The sequence below is a fragment of the Balaenoptera borealis genome, assembly GCF_965194805.1.
Source record: "Balaenoptera borealis genome assembly, chromosome: 2".
Classification (NCBI taxonomy): Eukaryota; Metazoa; Chordata; class Mammalia; order Artiodactyla; family Balaenopteridae; genus Balaenoptera; species Balaenoptera borealis.
Window position 1 is genome coordinate 147,126,730 of NC_138867.1, and position 16,684 is coordinate 147,143,413.

The window sequence follows — 16,684 nt, forward strand, 5'->3', positions numbered from 1 at the left end:
AAAAGAAAGATCAAGATAAACAAACATACATCATCACAAAAGGAAGTAGATGAAGAAAGCAGAAGCAAACTTGTAAAACAGTTTAAACTGATATCACTGAAATTAAAAAGAGCATTCCAAAAGAGAACAAATGACTATGGAAAACTAGTAGTCAAAGCGTAAGGAAGAGGTCTTATAAATTGAAAACATGATTGCCAAAATATAACATTCACTAGTAATAATTTCTTTAGAATAAAAAAAAATTACGAAGTTGAAAGAAAAAATATCTAAGAATTTTAGTTCAGAGCCATGGGGGATCCAAGATCGACCTACTGGGATCCCAGGAGGAAAAAAATAGAGACTACAGAAAATGAAAAATGTAAAAAAAATTTCTTTTTACTCTGGGGGAAAAAAACTGTAGAGTTCACTATTTTCATTTTTCTTACTCAACATCAAGATGCACCCTTTAGTGTGGAGAAAAGGGAACCCTCCTACACTGTTGGTGGGAATGTAAATTGGTGTAGCCACTATGGAAAACAGTATGGAGGGTCCAAAAAAACTAAAGATAGAGTTGCCATATGATCCAGCTATCCCACTCCTGGTCATATAACTGGAAAAAACTATAATTCAAAAGGATACACGCACCCCTATGTTCATAGCAGCACTATTTACAGTAGCTAGGACATGGATACAACCTAAATGTGTATTGACACATGAATGGATAAAGAAGATGTGGTACATATATATAATGGAATATCACTCAGCCATAAAGAAGAATGAAATAATGCCATTTGCAGCAACATAGGTGGACCTAGAGATTATCATACTGAATGAAGTAAGTCAGACAGAGAAAGACAAATACCATAGGATATCACCACTTATATGTGGAATCTAAAGTATAACACAAATGAACTTATGTATGAAACAGAAACAGATTCACAGACAGAGAGAACAGACCTGTGGTTGCCAAGAGGGGAGGGGTGGGGGAGGGATGGTTTCGGAGTTTGGGATTAGCAGAGGCAAACTATTATACATAGAATGGATAAACAACAAGGTCCTACTGTATAGTATGGGGAGCTATATTCAATATCCTGTAATAAACCATAATGGAAAAGAATATGAAAAAGAATATATATATATACGTATAACTGAATCACTTTGCTACAGAGCAGAAATTAATACAACACTGTAAATCAACTATACTTCAATAAAATAAATTTGAAAAAAAGGTGCACCCTGTATATCAAAGTCACTACTCTACTTTCTAACGGTGGAAGAATTGAAAGGGCGGAAGTCAAAGTCCCCAATATACACGAAGGTCACAAATAATATCTGCATGAGGTGCCAGATATTCTAAACACACATCCCAGTACTTGTCTATGGTCACATGGGACTAAAAATTGTTAAACGAAGATCACATCTAACCAGGTATCTCCACACTACAAGGAATGGAAGACAAACCTCCTACTTCCACAGTACTAGATAAACTTCAAGAAAATATCAAAACAGGTCAGTGGCTCGAATTAAATTTGTATACCATGACACCATGGAGTGTTTGCAATGCATTTGTTTTCCCCTTGATAAATAATTATGTCAAAGCCTCACTTGAATGTCACTAGAATATTTTTCTTATTTGAAACAATATGAGGATCACCTGAAATATCTGGTAGCTTCATTATTTACCACCACCCCCCCACAGACACAGACACATGCACACATACATTTTCGTCTGTTCTGATACTTTTTAAAGCATTAAGGAGACTGATCAAAAACCTCAAGGGGGTTCTAAGGTTGTTTAGAAAGATGGGAAAATGTGGGGGTCTTAGATTTATTCCTCACAGATGCAACTGCAAAATGTATTCCTGTGAGGAAAACCTAAGAAAAGGAAGAATGCCAACAACATGGCAACAGACTATCAGCAAAACGCACACACCATTCTACTTAAAATCTTACCAGGGATCTGATTTTCATCTTTCCTAAATAGCACTGCTCCCAGAGGTATATGCATATGGGAGCTGCATCCTCACGTAAACCAGTGATTTCCTAAATGTCCTTTAACTAAAGTCCTACATGTTTTTGCTGATGCTGAGTAAACATCAACCCAGAGCTCCCTAGATATTATATAATCCCACCACTTGCCCAATGCAAAAATTTCTTCTTTCCTAGAAAATGGTTTTACAGCACACAGCAACCTACTGGATTTTTTTTACCAGCTGCAACTGCTACGAACTTTTCTTTCTTTCCTTCTTTTTTTTTTTTTTTAAATATATTTCAGTAAAAAATTGCCTTTTGGTGTCTTTTACCATTAATCTAGTTTTGCCCTTAGGGCAGACATAGTCTGCTCTTTTAAGAGGAAAGTCTGTAGTGATTTGAAAATAGCTATCCTGTTTAAACACTGCCATCCTCCCTCTCCTAGCTTCCCTTCCTCAAGGGAAATATGCCCCTCCTCTACTTTCTTCTACTGGCTCTTCATACTCCGTGGTTTATGTGTCACTCATATTTTAGTTTTCTGATTGCTAAATATCCCTTTTAAAAAAGTTGTGCCTCTAACCGAGCACAATATTCCAGGTATAATTTAATAATGATAATAATCATGCTATAATGAGAACAGCTGCTACTGATGGAAATATCAGTACCAAGCATTGCACAAAGATCTGTCTTGATTATCTCATTACCTACAAGGTATCAAAATATTGTACAGATGAGAAACCACAGCTTGAAGAAGCTAAGTGACCTGTTTTGTGAACTGGAGGAACCCATACCAGATGGCATCTGTATTCAGTGAATGTCTTCTCATCCACCATCCCCCACGAGCTCAAAACCCTATCTGATCACCACTTCCTCTGCAAAAGGTATTTTTAACCTACTGACATACTATAAAGTGTCACTAATTTTCACTTTGGGAGTGGATAAACACAATGCTCTCTTTTTGTGTTCTAAGTTCTTAAAATTCTGTATGTATATCTACTGAAATATTGACCAGCACATAGCATAACCTGGATCCAAAATATTTGCCCTCCGTATATGCAGAGAAAACCATAATCCAAAAGGATACATGCACCCCAATGTTCACTGCAGCACTATTTACAATAGCCAAGATATGGAAGCAACCTAAATGTCCATCGACAGAGGAATGGATAAAGAAGATGTGGTACATATATACAATGGAATATTACTCAGCCATAAAAAAGAATGAAATAATATCATTTGCAGTAACATGGATGAACTTGGAGACTATCATACTAAGTGAACTAAGTCAGACAGAAAGACAAATATCATATGATATCACTTATATGAGGAATCTAATTTTTTAAAAAAGATACAAATGAACTTATTTACAAAACAGACTTACAGATATCGAAAACAAACTTATGGTTACCAGAGGGGAAACGTGGGGGTGAGGGATAAATCAGGAGCTTGGGATGAACATACACACACTATTATATATAAGACAGATAACCATCAAAGACCTACCGTCTAGCACAGGGAACTCTACTCAATATTCTGTGATAACCTATATGAGAAAAGAATCTAAAAAAGAATGAATATATGTATAGGTATAACTGAATCATTTTGCTGTACACCTGAAACTAACACAGTGTTGTAAATCAACTATACTCCAATAAAATTAAAATATTAAAAAAAAATAAAAGGATCAAAACCAGCTTAAAATAATACATTCACCCTGTGCCATAGTAAATTTGGCTTCACTATCCAAGCTGCTTAAATGTATCCATCTATATTGACTTCTTTAATAAGGGTTATTTAGAATGAATCAGTTGAAAAGAAAAGAGAGTTTTTATTCCATCAATATCCTAATAGGAAGATGTTTTTATATGACATTCAATTGGAATTTAATAAGATGACAACAAGCACATTTATATTTTCTGCTTCCTAAAGCATGGCGAATATCGCTAGGAAGAAGAGATGCCTGTTCCAACACCCTCACAGGGACCTTTTCATATTTGACCACAGAGGCTTTAGACGGTGAGCAGGTGATGACTGTCTTCTCTGGACCTGCTTAAATGTTAACAAAACCATAAATGGATTATATTTAAAAATGAATTATCCTTTCACTTCATCTAAGTACAGATGTCGAAGAACTATTAAATCTCCCTCTTCGGACTTTGAAGCTAGTTACTAATTCTTTTCCTTTTGGAAGAAGTAAAAGAAATTAATTTGCACTTTATACTGTAGGCACAGCTGGCTGAGACAATCTATGAGGAAGTAGATAGCCCTACAGACAATGAAATTTGCTTGGAAAATAAAATCAAGGGTCAGATGAAGATCTACAAAGGTTGACAAGAGCAATGCTGTGCTTTGGGTCTCTTCTTGGCTGGATTTACTAGATCTCAAAATTAGGGCAAATCTGTGGCAGTGTGGGACTTTTTATATATAATAATCAAAAATTAATGTTATAAAAATAATTATTAATTACTGGAGTTACTGTTTATTTAGATGTCTACCATGTACCAAGCAAAGTGCTACATTCTTTATCTATATTAGTTTTTTAATCCTCATAATAACTTCAGGTGGTAGATATTATTATCCCCATTTTATCTATGAGGAAACCAAGGCTCAGCTAAGTAGGGTGACGTTCTCCATGTCATTCTGGTAGTCAGTGACTATGAGAGGCCAGCAAGAACTGGTTTCTGATGCTGTCACAAAGGGCAGTAGTAGAATTTTTTTTTAAGATCCTAAAAGGAGATTTTTTAGGATCTTAAAAAAAGATCCTAAATGGCCGAGTAGGTATTAGACTGTAAATCTGCCTGACTGGCTGTCTCAGTAAACACTTGGCATAGTCCTGTGAAGCGGTCTATGAAAGAGCTGCTGAGAAATTTCTACACTGTCTAATTCACTGTGGATCGCACTAAGGCTGAGACTGACCAAAAAATCAACACCACTGAGAAACAGAGCACTAATCTTATTCTCTGGGATGCTGACACTGTCCATTCCAAATCACCCAGAGACAGGCTGAAATAAAAACACACAAATAAATGAGAAAAAAAGGAACCTTTGCGTTTTGGTAATGTGAGCAGACTGTCAATGGATCCAGTTGAGAAGATTCCATACTTCCTTTCAGACAAGCAGTTCACATGTCCCAATTGGAGGACTTGGATATGGGGATGAAGACTGTATAAGACAGCCTTACCCTTCTGAGGAGGGGAGAGGGACCATGTAGCTGATACTGGTATTGAGAAGCTGAACTGGCTCAGCATACAACACAGGAGCCCCCTAACTATTCCCCTTTTAAAGATATGTAATACTTCCCTCACCCTTTTTCCAGTACTTTTCATTCCCGAACAAAACATACTAAGTGGCCTTGTAGTATAATGGAATGTTGTGTCTCTGTAACATAATTTGAACTGTATACATTTTTAAAAAGAGATAAGTCTTTGACTTGTCCTAATACTCTTAAATTATATTTGGCAGCATCATACTCTCCAAAGCACCAGCACACCTGGGACAATTTATTGTTTCTTTATTAGAATTCATCTTATTCCTAAACAGCAAAGTTCAAAAGAAATTTATTTATATAGGCTAGCCTGTAACTTTGTCATCATTTGGCGCTTTTAGGGTGACATTTCCCTAGAAATATAGGTGAGTATTCCAGTATACCTTTTCCAAACTGACTGAAAGATTCAGAGAAACATATAGACATATACATATAAATTATGTGGATAAAGTATGATGTAGCTGACCACACAGGTAACAGAATCATGTAGGTGTAAAGTAAGGAGAACTAGCTCTAAGTGAAAAGATTGGAAACACCTGGAGATGGATTTCTCCTTTTTATTTTGGCAATTAGGTTTCGTTGCCTACATGGTGGTAAATATTATCAGGGCCCATTTAGTTCAGCAAATCCCATTAATTCTACAGAGCTTCTCCATCCCTCTAAATTTAAGAAAAGTTATAAAGTAAGCATAGTCCCTACTGGCCTTCTAGATTCCTCAGCACTATTTCAAGGCTTGCTCTAATCTTCCTTTAAGATTTTAAAGAACTAAATATTTCATCTTGGTAGCACTTTTCACTAATGCAATTTTTACATTCATATATGTGTTTATTTAAATAATATCTACCTTCCTCATTATAATAAAGGAGGGCAGAGATACTGTCTTTTTTTGTTCACCATTATGTCTCTAGAGTTCATTACAATACTTAGTATATAATTAGTGCTCAATTAATATTTAATGAATAAATAAAGTCTTGAATGAATGAAAGCATGAATGAATTAACAATAAACTCAATCCTAATATTCTCCTACTCTAAGCTTCCCAGAATCAAGTTATATTATCGTGGAATGGAACCAATATATTAATTGTCGATATGGAGACAAGATGATAGTGATTTACTAATGCAACTATTAGGTTCATTTGCATTTGAGAGAGGTAGGAAGGGAAATAAAGAGGGGAAGGAGGGAAGAGAAGAAGGAAGTAAGGAGAAGGGGGGAGGGGAGAGGGAGCAGGAGAATGGATGAATGCCTAGAGTTTGCTTAACAGAAAGAAATGATAAATAAGGTGAAATGTCAGGCATCAACTTCAAAGCTAGTTGTTTAAGGGATAGGATCCTAAACTTATTTCAATATGATTAGTTAACTATGTATTTATAATAATATCATGTATGTTACTAATATAACACCATGTTTTATTCTCTATAACAATGATTCACTGTCTGACTAAACATGAATAAACTCCAATTTTTCATAAGGAAAGGCTATTTGTTCAATTTTTAGAATACAGATCTTCCTGTTAATCTGGTCCCTACAAAATCAAGGGCTTTACTAAGATAAATCAGCTAACAATTACCATATCAGTATACAGAAATTGTGCCAATCAGTAGCTGCATAATCTGGGGCAAATCACTTTACTTCTTTGAGTCTGTTTCTCTAGCTGTAAAGACAGAAATATTAATACCTACCTTATAGATTTTAAACTAAAATGCCCACAGGAGACAAAGAAGGTCATTATATAATGACAAAGGGGTCAATTTATCAAGATATAACAATTGTAAATATATATGCAACATTAGAGCACCTTAATATATAAAGCAAATACTGATAGAACTAAAAGGAGAAATAAACAGGAATACAATAATAGTTGGGGACTTTAATACTCCACTCTTAACAATGGTTAGAGCATCCAGACCAAGAATCAATAAGGAAACAGTAGATTTGAACAATACTGTAGAACAAATGGACCTAAGAGACATACAGAACATTCCACCTGACAGCAACAGAATATACATTCTTCTCAAGCATGCACAGAACATTTTCTAGTATATATTATATGCTAGGTCACAAAAGAAGTCTCAAAAAATTCAAGAAGATAGAAATTATATCAAGTATCTTTTCCTGCCACAATGGTATGAAACTGGAAACCAATAACAAGAGGAAAGCTGGAAAACGCACACATACGTGAAATAAAACAACATAATCCCGAACAATCAATGGATAAAAGAATAAATCAAAAGTGAAAAAAAATTTTTTGAGACAAATGAAACAGAAACACAACATAACAAAACTTATGGGATGCAACAAAAACAGTTCCAAGAGGAACGTTCATAGCTATAAACTCATGTATCAAGAAAAACATAAAGTTCTCAAATAAACAACCTAACATTATACCTTGAGGAACTAGGAAAAGAAGAAAAAACTAGGCCCAAAGTTGGCAGAAAGAGGAAATTATAAAGATTAGATCAGAAATAAATAAAATAGAAAACAGGATACCAATGAAAATAAAACAATCATAGAAGATTAAGAAGATTAAGAGTTGGGTATTTGAAAAGATAAAACTGACAAACCTTTAGCTACACTAAACAAGAAAAAAAAAGGGCAAAAATAAATAGAATTATTAATGGAAGAGGAGACATTCCATTCCAGCTGATACCACAGAAATACAAAGGGTCATGAGACTACTAGGAACAGTTGTACACCAATAAATTAAACAATCTAGAAGAAATGGATAAATTACTAGAAACATACAATTTACTAAGACTGAGTCATGAAGAAAAAGAAAATATGAACAAACCAATTATAAGTAAGAGATAGGTAAAAAGATTTAATCAGTAATGAAAAACTTCCCAACAAAGAAAAGACCAGAACCAAATGTTTTCACTGCTGAATTTTACCAAGCATTCAAAGAAGAATTAATGCCAATTATTCTTAAACTATTCAAAAAAAATTAAAGAGAAAGGAAGGCTCCCAAACTCACTTTACAAGGCCAGGATTACCCTGACACCAAAGTCAGATAAGGATACTGCAAGAAAAGAAAACTACATGCTAATATCCTTGATACATATAGATGCAAAAATGCTCAACAAAATACTAGCAAACCAAATTCAACAGCACATTGGAAAAATCATACACCATGAGCAAGTGGGATTCAGCTCTGGGATGCAAGGATGATTCAGCATATGCAAATCAAAATGAAAGGTAAAAATAATACAATTAACTCAATAGATGCAGAAAAGCATTTGAAAAAATCAACACTTTTTCATGATAAAAATCCTTGACAAATTAGGTTAGAAGGAATGTACCTCAACATAATAAAGGCCATTATATAACAAGCCCACAGCTCATATCATACTCAATGATGAGAGGCTGAAAGCTTTTCCTCTCAGATCAGAAATAAGGGGGCCCACTCACAACTCCTATTCAACACAGTACTAAAAGTCCTAGCCATAGCAATCAAGCAAGAACAAAAGAAATAAAAGATATCCAAATTAGAAAGAAAGAAGTAAAACTGTCTCTGTTGGCAGGTGATATGATCTTGCATATAGAAAACCCTAAAGACTGCCAAAAAGCTGCTAGAACAAACTAATTCAATAAAGTTGCAGTATACAAAATTAACATATAAAAATCAGTTGTAATTTTATACACTAACAATAAACTATCTGAAAATGAAATTAAGAAAACAATCCTCTTCACAGGAGCACCAAAAACAATACAATACTTAGAGATAAGGAATGCTTGATCAAGGAGGTTAAAGATCTGTACAATGAAATCTATAAGACATTGATGAAAGAAACTAAAGAAGATGCAAATAAATGGAAAGATATCCCATGTTCATGAATCAGAAGAATTAATATTGTTAAAATATCTACCACCCAAAGCCATCTATAGATTCAATGCAATACTTACCAAAATTCCAATGGCAGCTTTTACAGAAATGGAACAAACAATCCTAAAATTTGTATGGAACAAAAGATCCTGAATAGCTAAAGCAATCTGAAGCAAGAATAATAAAGCTGGAGGTATCACGCTCCTGATTTTAAACTATACTACAAAACTACAGTAATCAAAACAGTATGGGTTTTGGCCTCACATATATGGCCAACTACTATTTGACAAGGGAGTCAAGAACGCTCAATGGAGAAACGATAGTCTCATTCAATGAATGGTGTTGGGAAAACTGGATAACCACATGCAAAAGAATTTGCATCAGGGAAATGCAAATCAAAACCACAATGAACAACCACCTCACACCTGTTAGAGTGGCTATCATAAAAAAGACAAGAGATAAGTGCTTGCTAGCTAGGATGTGAAAAACAGGGAATCTTGTACACTGATGATAAGAATGTAAATTAGTATAGTCACTATGGAAAACAGTATGGAAGTTTCTCAAAAAATTAAAACCAGAACTACCATATGATCCACCAATCCTGCTTCTGGGTACATATCCAAAAGAAATTAAATCACTAGCACTAAGAAGTTCCTGTACAACCATGTTCACTGCAACATTCTTTTTTTTTTAAACTTTTTATTTTATATTGGAGTACAGCCAATGAACAACATTGTGACAGTTTCAGGTGCACAGCAAAGTGACTCAGCCATACATATACATGTATCCATTCTCCCCCAAACTCCCCTCCCATCCAGGCTGCCACATGACATTGAGCAGAGTTCCCTGTGCTATACAGTAGGCCCTGGTTTGTTATCCATTTTGAATATAGCAGTGTGTTCATGTCCATCCCAAACTCCCTAACTAGCCCTTCCTCCCACCCTTCCGCCCGGTAATCGTAAGTTCGTTCTCTAAGTCTGTGAGTCTGTTTCTGTTTTGTAAATAAGTTCATTTGTATCATTTTTTTTTTTAGATTCCATATATAATGGATATCATACAATATTTCTCTTTCTCTGACTTACTTCACTCAGTATGACAATCTCTAAGCCCGTCCATGTTGCTGCAAATGGCATTATTTCATTCTTTTTAATGGCTGAGTTATATTCCATTGTATACATGTACCACATCTTCTTTATTCATTCCTCTGTTGATGGACATTTAGGTGGCTTCCATGTCTTGGCTATTGTAAACAGTGCTGCAATGAACACTGGGGTGGTGCATGCATCCTTTCGGACCATGTTGTTCTCCAGATACATGGCCAGGAGTGGGATTGCAGGGTCATATGGTAGCTCTATTTTTAGTTTTTTAAGGAGATTTACAAAAATATAAAACAGTGCCACTCTTCTCAATAATACTTTCTGTTTTGTAAAGTATCATTATTATTCATAATAATATTATTTATATTAACATGTAATAGGATCGTTATTATTTTAAATGAATTGTATAAATATTTTTATTTTTTTTAATTTTTAAAGAATTTTTATTGGAGTACAGTTGATTTACAATGTTATGTTAGTTTCCGGTGTAGAGCAAAGATAATCAGTTGTACATATACATATATCCACTCTTTTCTAAATACTTTTCCCATATAGGCCATTACACAGTATTAAGTACAGTTCCCTGTGCTCTACAGTAGGTCCTTATTAGTTATCTAATGTCAGTTATCTATTTTACATATAGTAGTGTGTATATGTCAATCCCAATCTCCCAATTTATCCCTCCTCCTTACCCCATGATAGCCATAAGTTTGTTTTCTACATTTGTAACACTATTTCTGTTTGGTAGATAAATTCATTTGTACCCTCTTTGTAGATTCCACATATAAATGATATCATATGATATTTGTCTTTGTGTGTCTGACTTACTTCACTCCTATGGCAATCTCTAGGTCCATCCATGTTGCTGCAAATGGCATTATTTTGTTCTTTTATATGGCTGAGTAATATCCCATTGTATATATGTACCACATCTTCTTTATCCACTCCTCTGTTGATGGACATTTAGGTTGCTTCCATGTCCTGGCTATTGTAAATAGGGCTGGAATGAACATTGGGGTGCATATATCTTTTCGAATTATGGTTTTCTCTGGATATATGCCCAGGAGTGGGATTTCTGGATCATATGGTAGCTCTATTTTTAGTTTTTTGAGGAACCTCCATACTGTTCTCCATAGTGGCTGTACCAATTTACATTCCCACCAACAGTGTAGGAAGGTTCCCTTCTCTCCACACCCTCTCCAGCATTTATTGTTTACAGATTTTTTCGTGATAGCTGTTTTGACTGGTGTGAGGTGATATCTCATTGTAGTTTTGACTTGCATTTCTCTAATAATTAGTGATGTTAAACATCTTTTCATGTGTCTCTTGCCCCTCTGTATGTCTTCTTTGAGAAATGTCTATTTAGGTCTTCTGCCCATTTTTTGATTGGGTTGTTTGTTTTGACAATATTAAGCCTCATGAGCTGTTGGTAAATTTTGGAGACTAATCCCTTGTCGGTTACATCATTTGCAAATATTTTCTCCCAATCTGTGGGTTGTCTTTTTGTTTTGTTTATGGTTGCCTTTGCTGTTCAAAAAGTTTTGAGTTTAATTAGGTCTCATTCGTTTATTTTTGTTTTTATTTCCATTATTCTGGGCGATGGATTGAAAAAGATATTGCTGCGATTTATGTCAGAGAGTATTCTGCCTATGTTTTCCTCTAGGAGTTTTATAGTGTCCAGTCTCACATTTAGGTCTTTAACCTATTTTGAGCTCATTTTTGTGTAAAAGAGTGATCTAATTTCATTTTTTTACATGTAGCTGTCCAGTTTTCCCAGCACCATTTGAAGAGACTGTCTTTCCACCATTGTGTAGTCTTGCCTCTTTTGTCATAGATTAACTGATGCAGCATTCTTTATAATAGCCAAGACGCAGAGGCAACCTAAGTGTCTGTTGATGGATGAATGGATAAAGAAGATGTGATACACACACACACACACACACACACACACACACACAGAATGGAATATTATTCTTCTATAAAAAGGAAATCTTGCCACTTGTGACAACATGGATGAACCATGAGGGCATTAGGTTAAGTGAAATAAATCAGAGAGAGGAAGACCAGTTCTGTATGATCTTATTTATATGTGGAATCTAAAAAAATACTGAACTCATAGAAACAGTTAAAGGGTACAAGCTTTCAGTTATAAGGTGAATAAGATCTGAGTATCAAATCTACAGAATGGTGACTATAGTTAAAAATACTGTACAATATACTTAAAGTTTCTAATAGAGTAAATCTTAGAAGTTCTTAACATACACAAACACACACACACACACACAAGGTAACTATGTGAAGTGATGAATGTGCTAACTAACCATACTGTGGTAATCATTTTGCAATACATACACATAACAAATCATCACACTGTACATCTTAAACTCACACAATGACATATGTCAATTATATCTCAAAAAAGCTGGAAAAATCTATATCATTTACCACGATAATTGTGAACTGAAATGAGATATGTAAAAGCCCCTTTGTAAAACTTAAACTTTCTAAAAGTCTAAGGAGTTATCTTTTTTTTTTAAATTAATTAATTAATTTATTTATTTTTGGTTACGCTGGGCCTTCGTTGCTGCGCGAGGGCTTTCTCTAGTTGTGGTAAGCGGGGGCTACTCTTCGTTGCTGTGCATGGGCTTCTCACTGCGGTGGCTTCTCTTGTTGCAGAGCATGGGTTCTAGGTGCATGGGCTTCAGTAGTTGTGGCACGCGGGTTTCAGTAGTTGTCGCACATGGGCTTAGTTGCCCCGCGGCATGTGGGATCTTCCGGACCAGGGCTCCAACCCGTGTCTCCTGCATTGGCAGGCAGATTCTTAACCACTGCGCCACCAGGGAAGTCCAGGAGTTATCATGTTAATTTTTAAATATTTATGTCAAAAAAATATTCATGTCAGAATTATATTTTAATTACATGGAACACTTGGATGCTGCCTGTGTCCTTAGGCATCATCAGTTCTTCAAAATAAAAAGGCCTTGTTTACTACTATGAGGGTTGTGAAAGGCACAAGTGACATAACATCAGTGCAGGTGCTTTAACCATGTACAATTATGATTATTTAAAATTCCAGTCAAATTCTACCACAAAAAAATGCTCTTACCACAAAAATTCATTAGTAGTACATAGCAACATACTTTTTTCAAAATATCCTTACATCAGCGATTTGAAACAACCAAAGAATTTGAACTTTGAAGAACATTATTCTCTAAACTGTGTCGTGAGTTACAAAAATGCAAAGTTATCCGAGAGGTATCTACATAAAAATAATCATCAAAATCCCTTGGACCAATTTCATTAAATAGTTCTTTATGGCAAAGATCTAATGTGAAAATAATGATGATTTGGAAATACAAGTATGCAATCAGGTTCTTCAAAAAGTGCATGTAAATTTAATTATCCCTCGAAGCTATTTTTTGAAATGGGCAAAAATACCAGCAATGTGTCATAAATGCAGTATTTCTGCTCAGAGCAGTGATTTAGAGTTTCATGGCTCGCCAAGGCTAGAGTTCCTCCCAAAGACTGAGAGTATCCACAAAGCAGTCAAGCTAGTCATTATCTAGAATGCTGGATATAAAATCATCAGCTTTCAATTGTTTGATAGGATTAAATAGGAAAACACTGCAAAGAATTGAGAGAGAAAAAAGATTTGAAATCCTACTCCACCTCAAACGACCTCTCTGTGCGACCTCTGAAATGGAAATGCGTTATGAAATAAACGCTTTAGCCCACTCAACAGGGTAGGTGACTGAATTGTCAAGAAGAATGCTTAAACTGCGGCCTAGAAAAGCACCAACATTGTAAAACAGGTCAGCACAGGAAGGAGAATAAAAACACACATCCACCAATCTTGCTCATCATATGGCCTTCAGCAAGAATATAAAATAAATTTGAAACAATGAAAATAGTCCCTCGAAATAAAAAACATTCCACCAATCCACACTCTATGAATGTTTTAACTAATCCAGAGGCCACTTTTACTCTGCAATTAATTGCAGAGATAACATTTGTGAAAGGCAAAGGCAATAAGGACATCTCGTGTCATGCCGCCATCTCCACCTATTTTTCCAAGCCTGTTGCAGCTATGTGCACCAATTCCATATAATAAATTCCTGAAATAGCCCTTGGTCTCCTTCCAGACTCTTAGTATCTTCCTTTTATTGCTAGATTACTGCTTCCCTACACAACCCTCCCAGGGACTTAGGGATGACAGTGAGAGGGTGGCAGCATGACTGAGGGAAGACACTGTGAGCACGTCCCTCCACTAAATTTGGCACGCTAGCACAACCTTTGCAGGACTTGTGGTCTGGATGTGAACCAGGGTAGGAGACCTTTGCCCAAGGAGAACCTTAAAGCCAAGTTCAGTCTAGCTGGAGTGTCAGAAAAACTTACAGCTTTCAATTTCCAAGGTGCAGTTTTGTTCATCCAGTGGGTACCGCCTCAGGTCCATCATGCAGGCAGCTGTGGTTGTGATTCTAGAAGAGAAATATCAATGATACATGCTGTTAGCTGGTCCATGACTGAGCTGGAAAAATTAAATCTAAGTCTCAAAGAAGACAGCACTGGGCCTCTAGGAGACTGATTTAGCTTAAGCTCTAACAAAAAAAAAAGAGTGCTACAACTTTGGATAACCATTTTCCTTGATGAGTCTCATAATGCTTTGTAAATTAAACAGAGTGGACTAAATCAGTATTCTCCCAAGATGTGGTCCATTACCTACTTGGTACCCAAATTACCTGGGAACGTTTGTTAAATAGGCAGTTCCCATTCTCCAGAAGGTCTTGGGGGTGGGATGGGGCCATCCCAGGACTCTAGTTTACAAGCATCAAAGGTGATTGAGAAAACCAACATGGATATTACTCTTGCGCTCACATTTGTTTTCTCCTCCCCTTCTCAAGACCCTAAAATCAAACCTTCCAACAATCTTGGCTTTGGTCCATCATTTTTGACCTTTCTATACATAGTGTGGTGCTTTGCAAGTATGTTAGTATAACACACAATATGCCTTTCATCTGTCACCTGATTTGCTCTGTCCTGAATAATCTGATATTCTCACGGCCTGTTGGAGACCTTCCTCCTATCGGTTGGCAGAGTTATTTATTTAGGACACACTGTACCTTTATTAATTTATTTATCAGGGAGAAATGAATATGTCTCCTTAATGCCTTTATATTTCTCTGTCACCATTTTTCACTAATCTCACTTTTCACTAATTGAAGACCTGCTAGAAAGAGCCAAAAAACATACAGCCCTAAATGATTTATCAATTTGGTTTCTGATCAATAAGGCAGCACAATGTTATGAAAAAGCAGAAGTTTTAAAACACAACAGACATAGGTTTGGATTCTAATTCTGCCTCACTAACTGGGATACACATCAAGATGGTTAATATCTCCTAACCAACTTTAGTTTCTTTGTCTGTAAAAAGGGGGCATTCTTAACAACAACAATAATTATAGCCTAACAGAGTTTCTGTATGAACTAATAGAATAATTTATGTAAAGAATATAAAAGAGTCCCTACACATAATAGGCCCTTCACATCTGCTGAAAAAAACTAAGAGGAGAAACTGATGTTACATTTGACCAACTTTGGCTTACTCTGCTCCTAGAGGTACTATACTGTGTGTTGGAAACAGAGAAAAAAGATGCAGATCCAACTTGGGAGAAACAATCCATAGCTAGACCTTTTTCATTAGAAGGTCTTGGGCAGAGTTTAGACAAGTAGTCCAGGTAGACTGAATCTCTGAAATTCCTTAGTTAGGTGTGAGAGTCCTACTCCTCAGTTGTAGGATGGAAATACATAAATGACTTAATGTAAGTAGTTCATGCCTCTTTAGTTTGATTACTTCTTCATTAAGGTTTGTGCTCTGTTAATTTTTGTTTTCCTCTTTAGTGATAAGTGAGTATCCTAGGGGTGATGTTCATCCTGGGTTCCTTGCTCTCCTTCACCAGGAGATGGCTACTCTGTCTCAACTCCTTTCCACCTCCACTGACTTCCTCAGTGTCTATGGTCCCACTGCCTCACTTCCATGTTACTATAGTATCTTGGTCTCCTAGCCTCTCCATTTGCCTCCCTACTAACTATAATTCATACAACAGTCAGATGTTTTAAAACCATAGATCAGATTTTATCCCTCCTCTTTAAAATTTTCAGTGGCTCTTCCAAAAAATCCAGTCTTGGCTATGGCCTATTGTGCCCTGAGTAATCTTACCCTTCTCTCCCAATATTTTCTCATACCAAGTCCTCACTCACTATTTCCAGCCTTCACATTTGTTCTCTCTGCCTAGAACATGTGTCCCCCCTGATACTCACAGAGCATTTTTTCCGATCCTTTAGCTCAAAAATCAACTCTTCTGAAAGGGCTTTCCTAAGCAGCCCACCCAAAGTGGCTGCCTTAACTAATGCTCCATCTTAGCTGTTTATTTCCTTCAAGGAATTATTACAATCTTAAATTATCTTGCTTATTTCTTTTCTTGTAAGAACTATTTTTCCCAGTAAAATTTAAGCTGTTTAAAGACACAGACTTTTTTCTATTTACTGTAA

At 35.8% G+C, this 16,684-nt stretch overlaps 1 protein-coding gene and 1 long non-coding RNA gene across 7 annotated transcripts in view; one reads left to right on the top strand and one right to left on the bottom strand.

The window, feature by feature from the left end:
- Positions 1–16,684, top strand: part of LOC309622730 — a 400,144-nt gene that overhangs the window by 223,219 nt on the left and 160,241 nt on the right. The window lies entirely within an intron of this gene.
- The window catches only part of GABRB2 (gamma-aminobutyric acid type A receptor subunit beta2), a 297,652-nt gene that overhangs the window by 145,609 nt on the left and 135,359 nt on the right, over positions 1–16,684 (bottom strand). For all 6 annotated transcript variants that reach the window (XM_082378776.1, XM_082378777.1, XM_082378779.1 and 3 more), the window contains one exon: positions 14,531–14,613. In XM_082378776.1, coding sequence (XP_082234902.1) covers positions 14,531–14,613 — 83 coding nt within the window. The remainder of the gene's footprint in view (positions 1–14,530; positions 14,614–16,684) is intronic.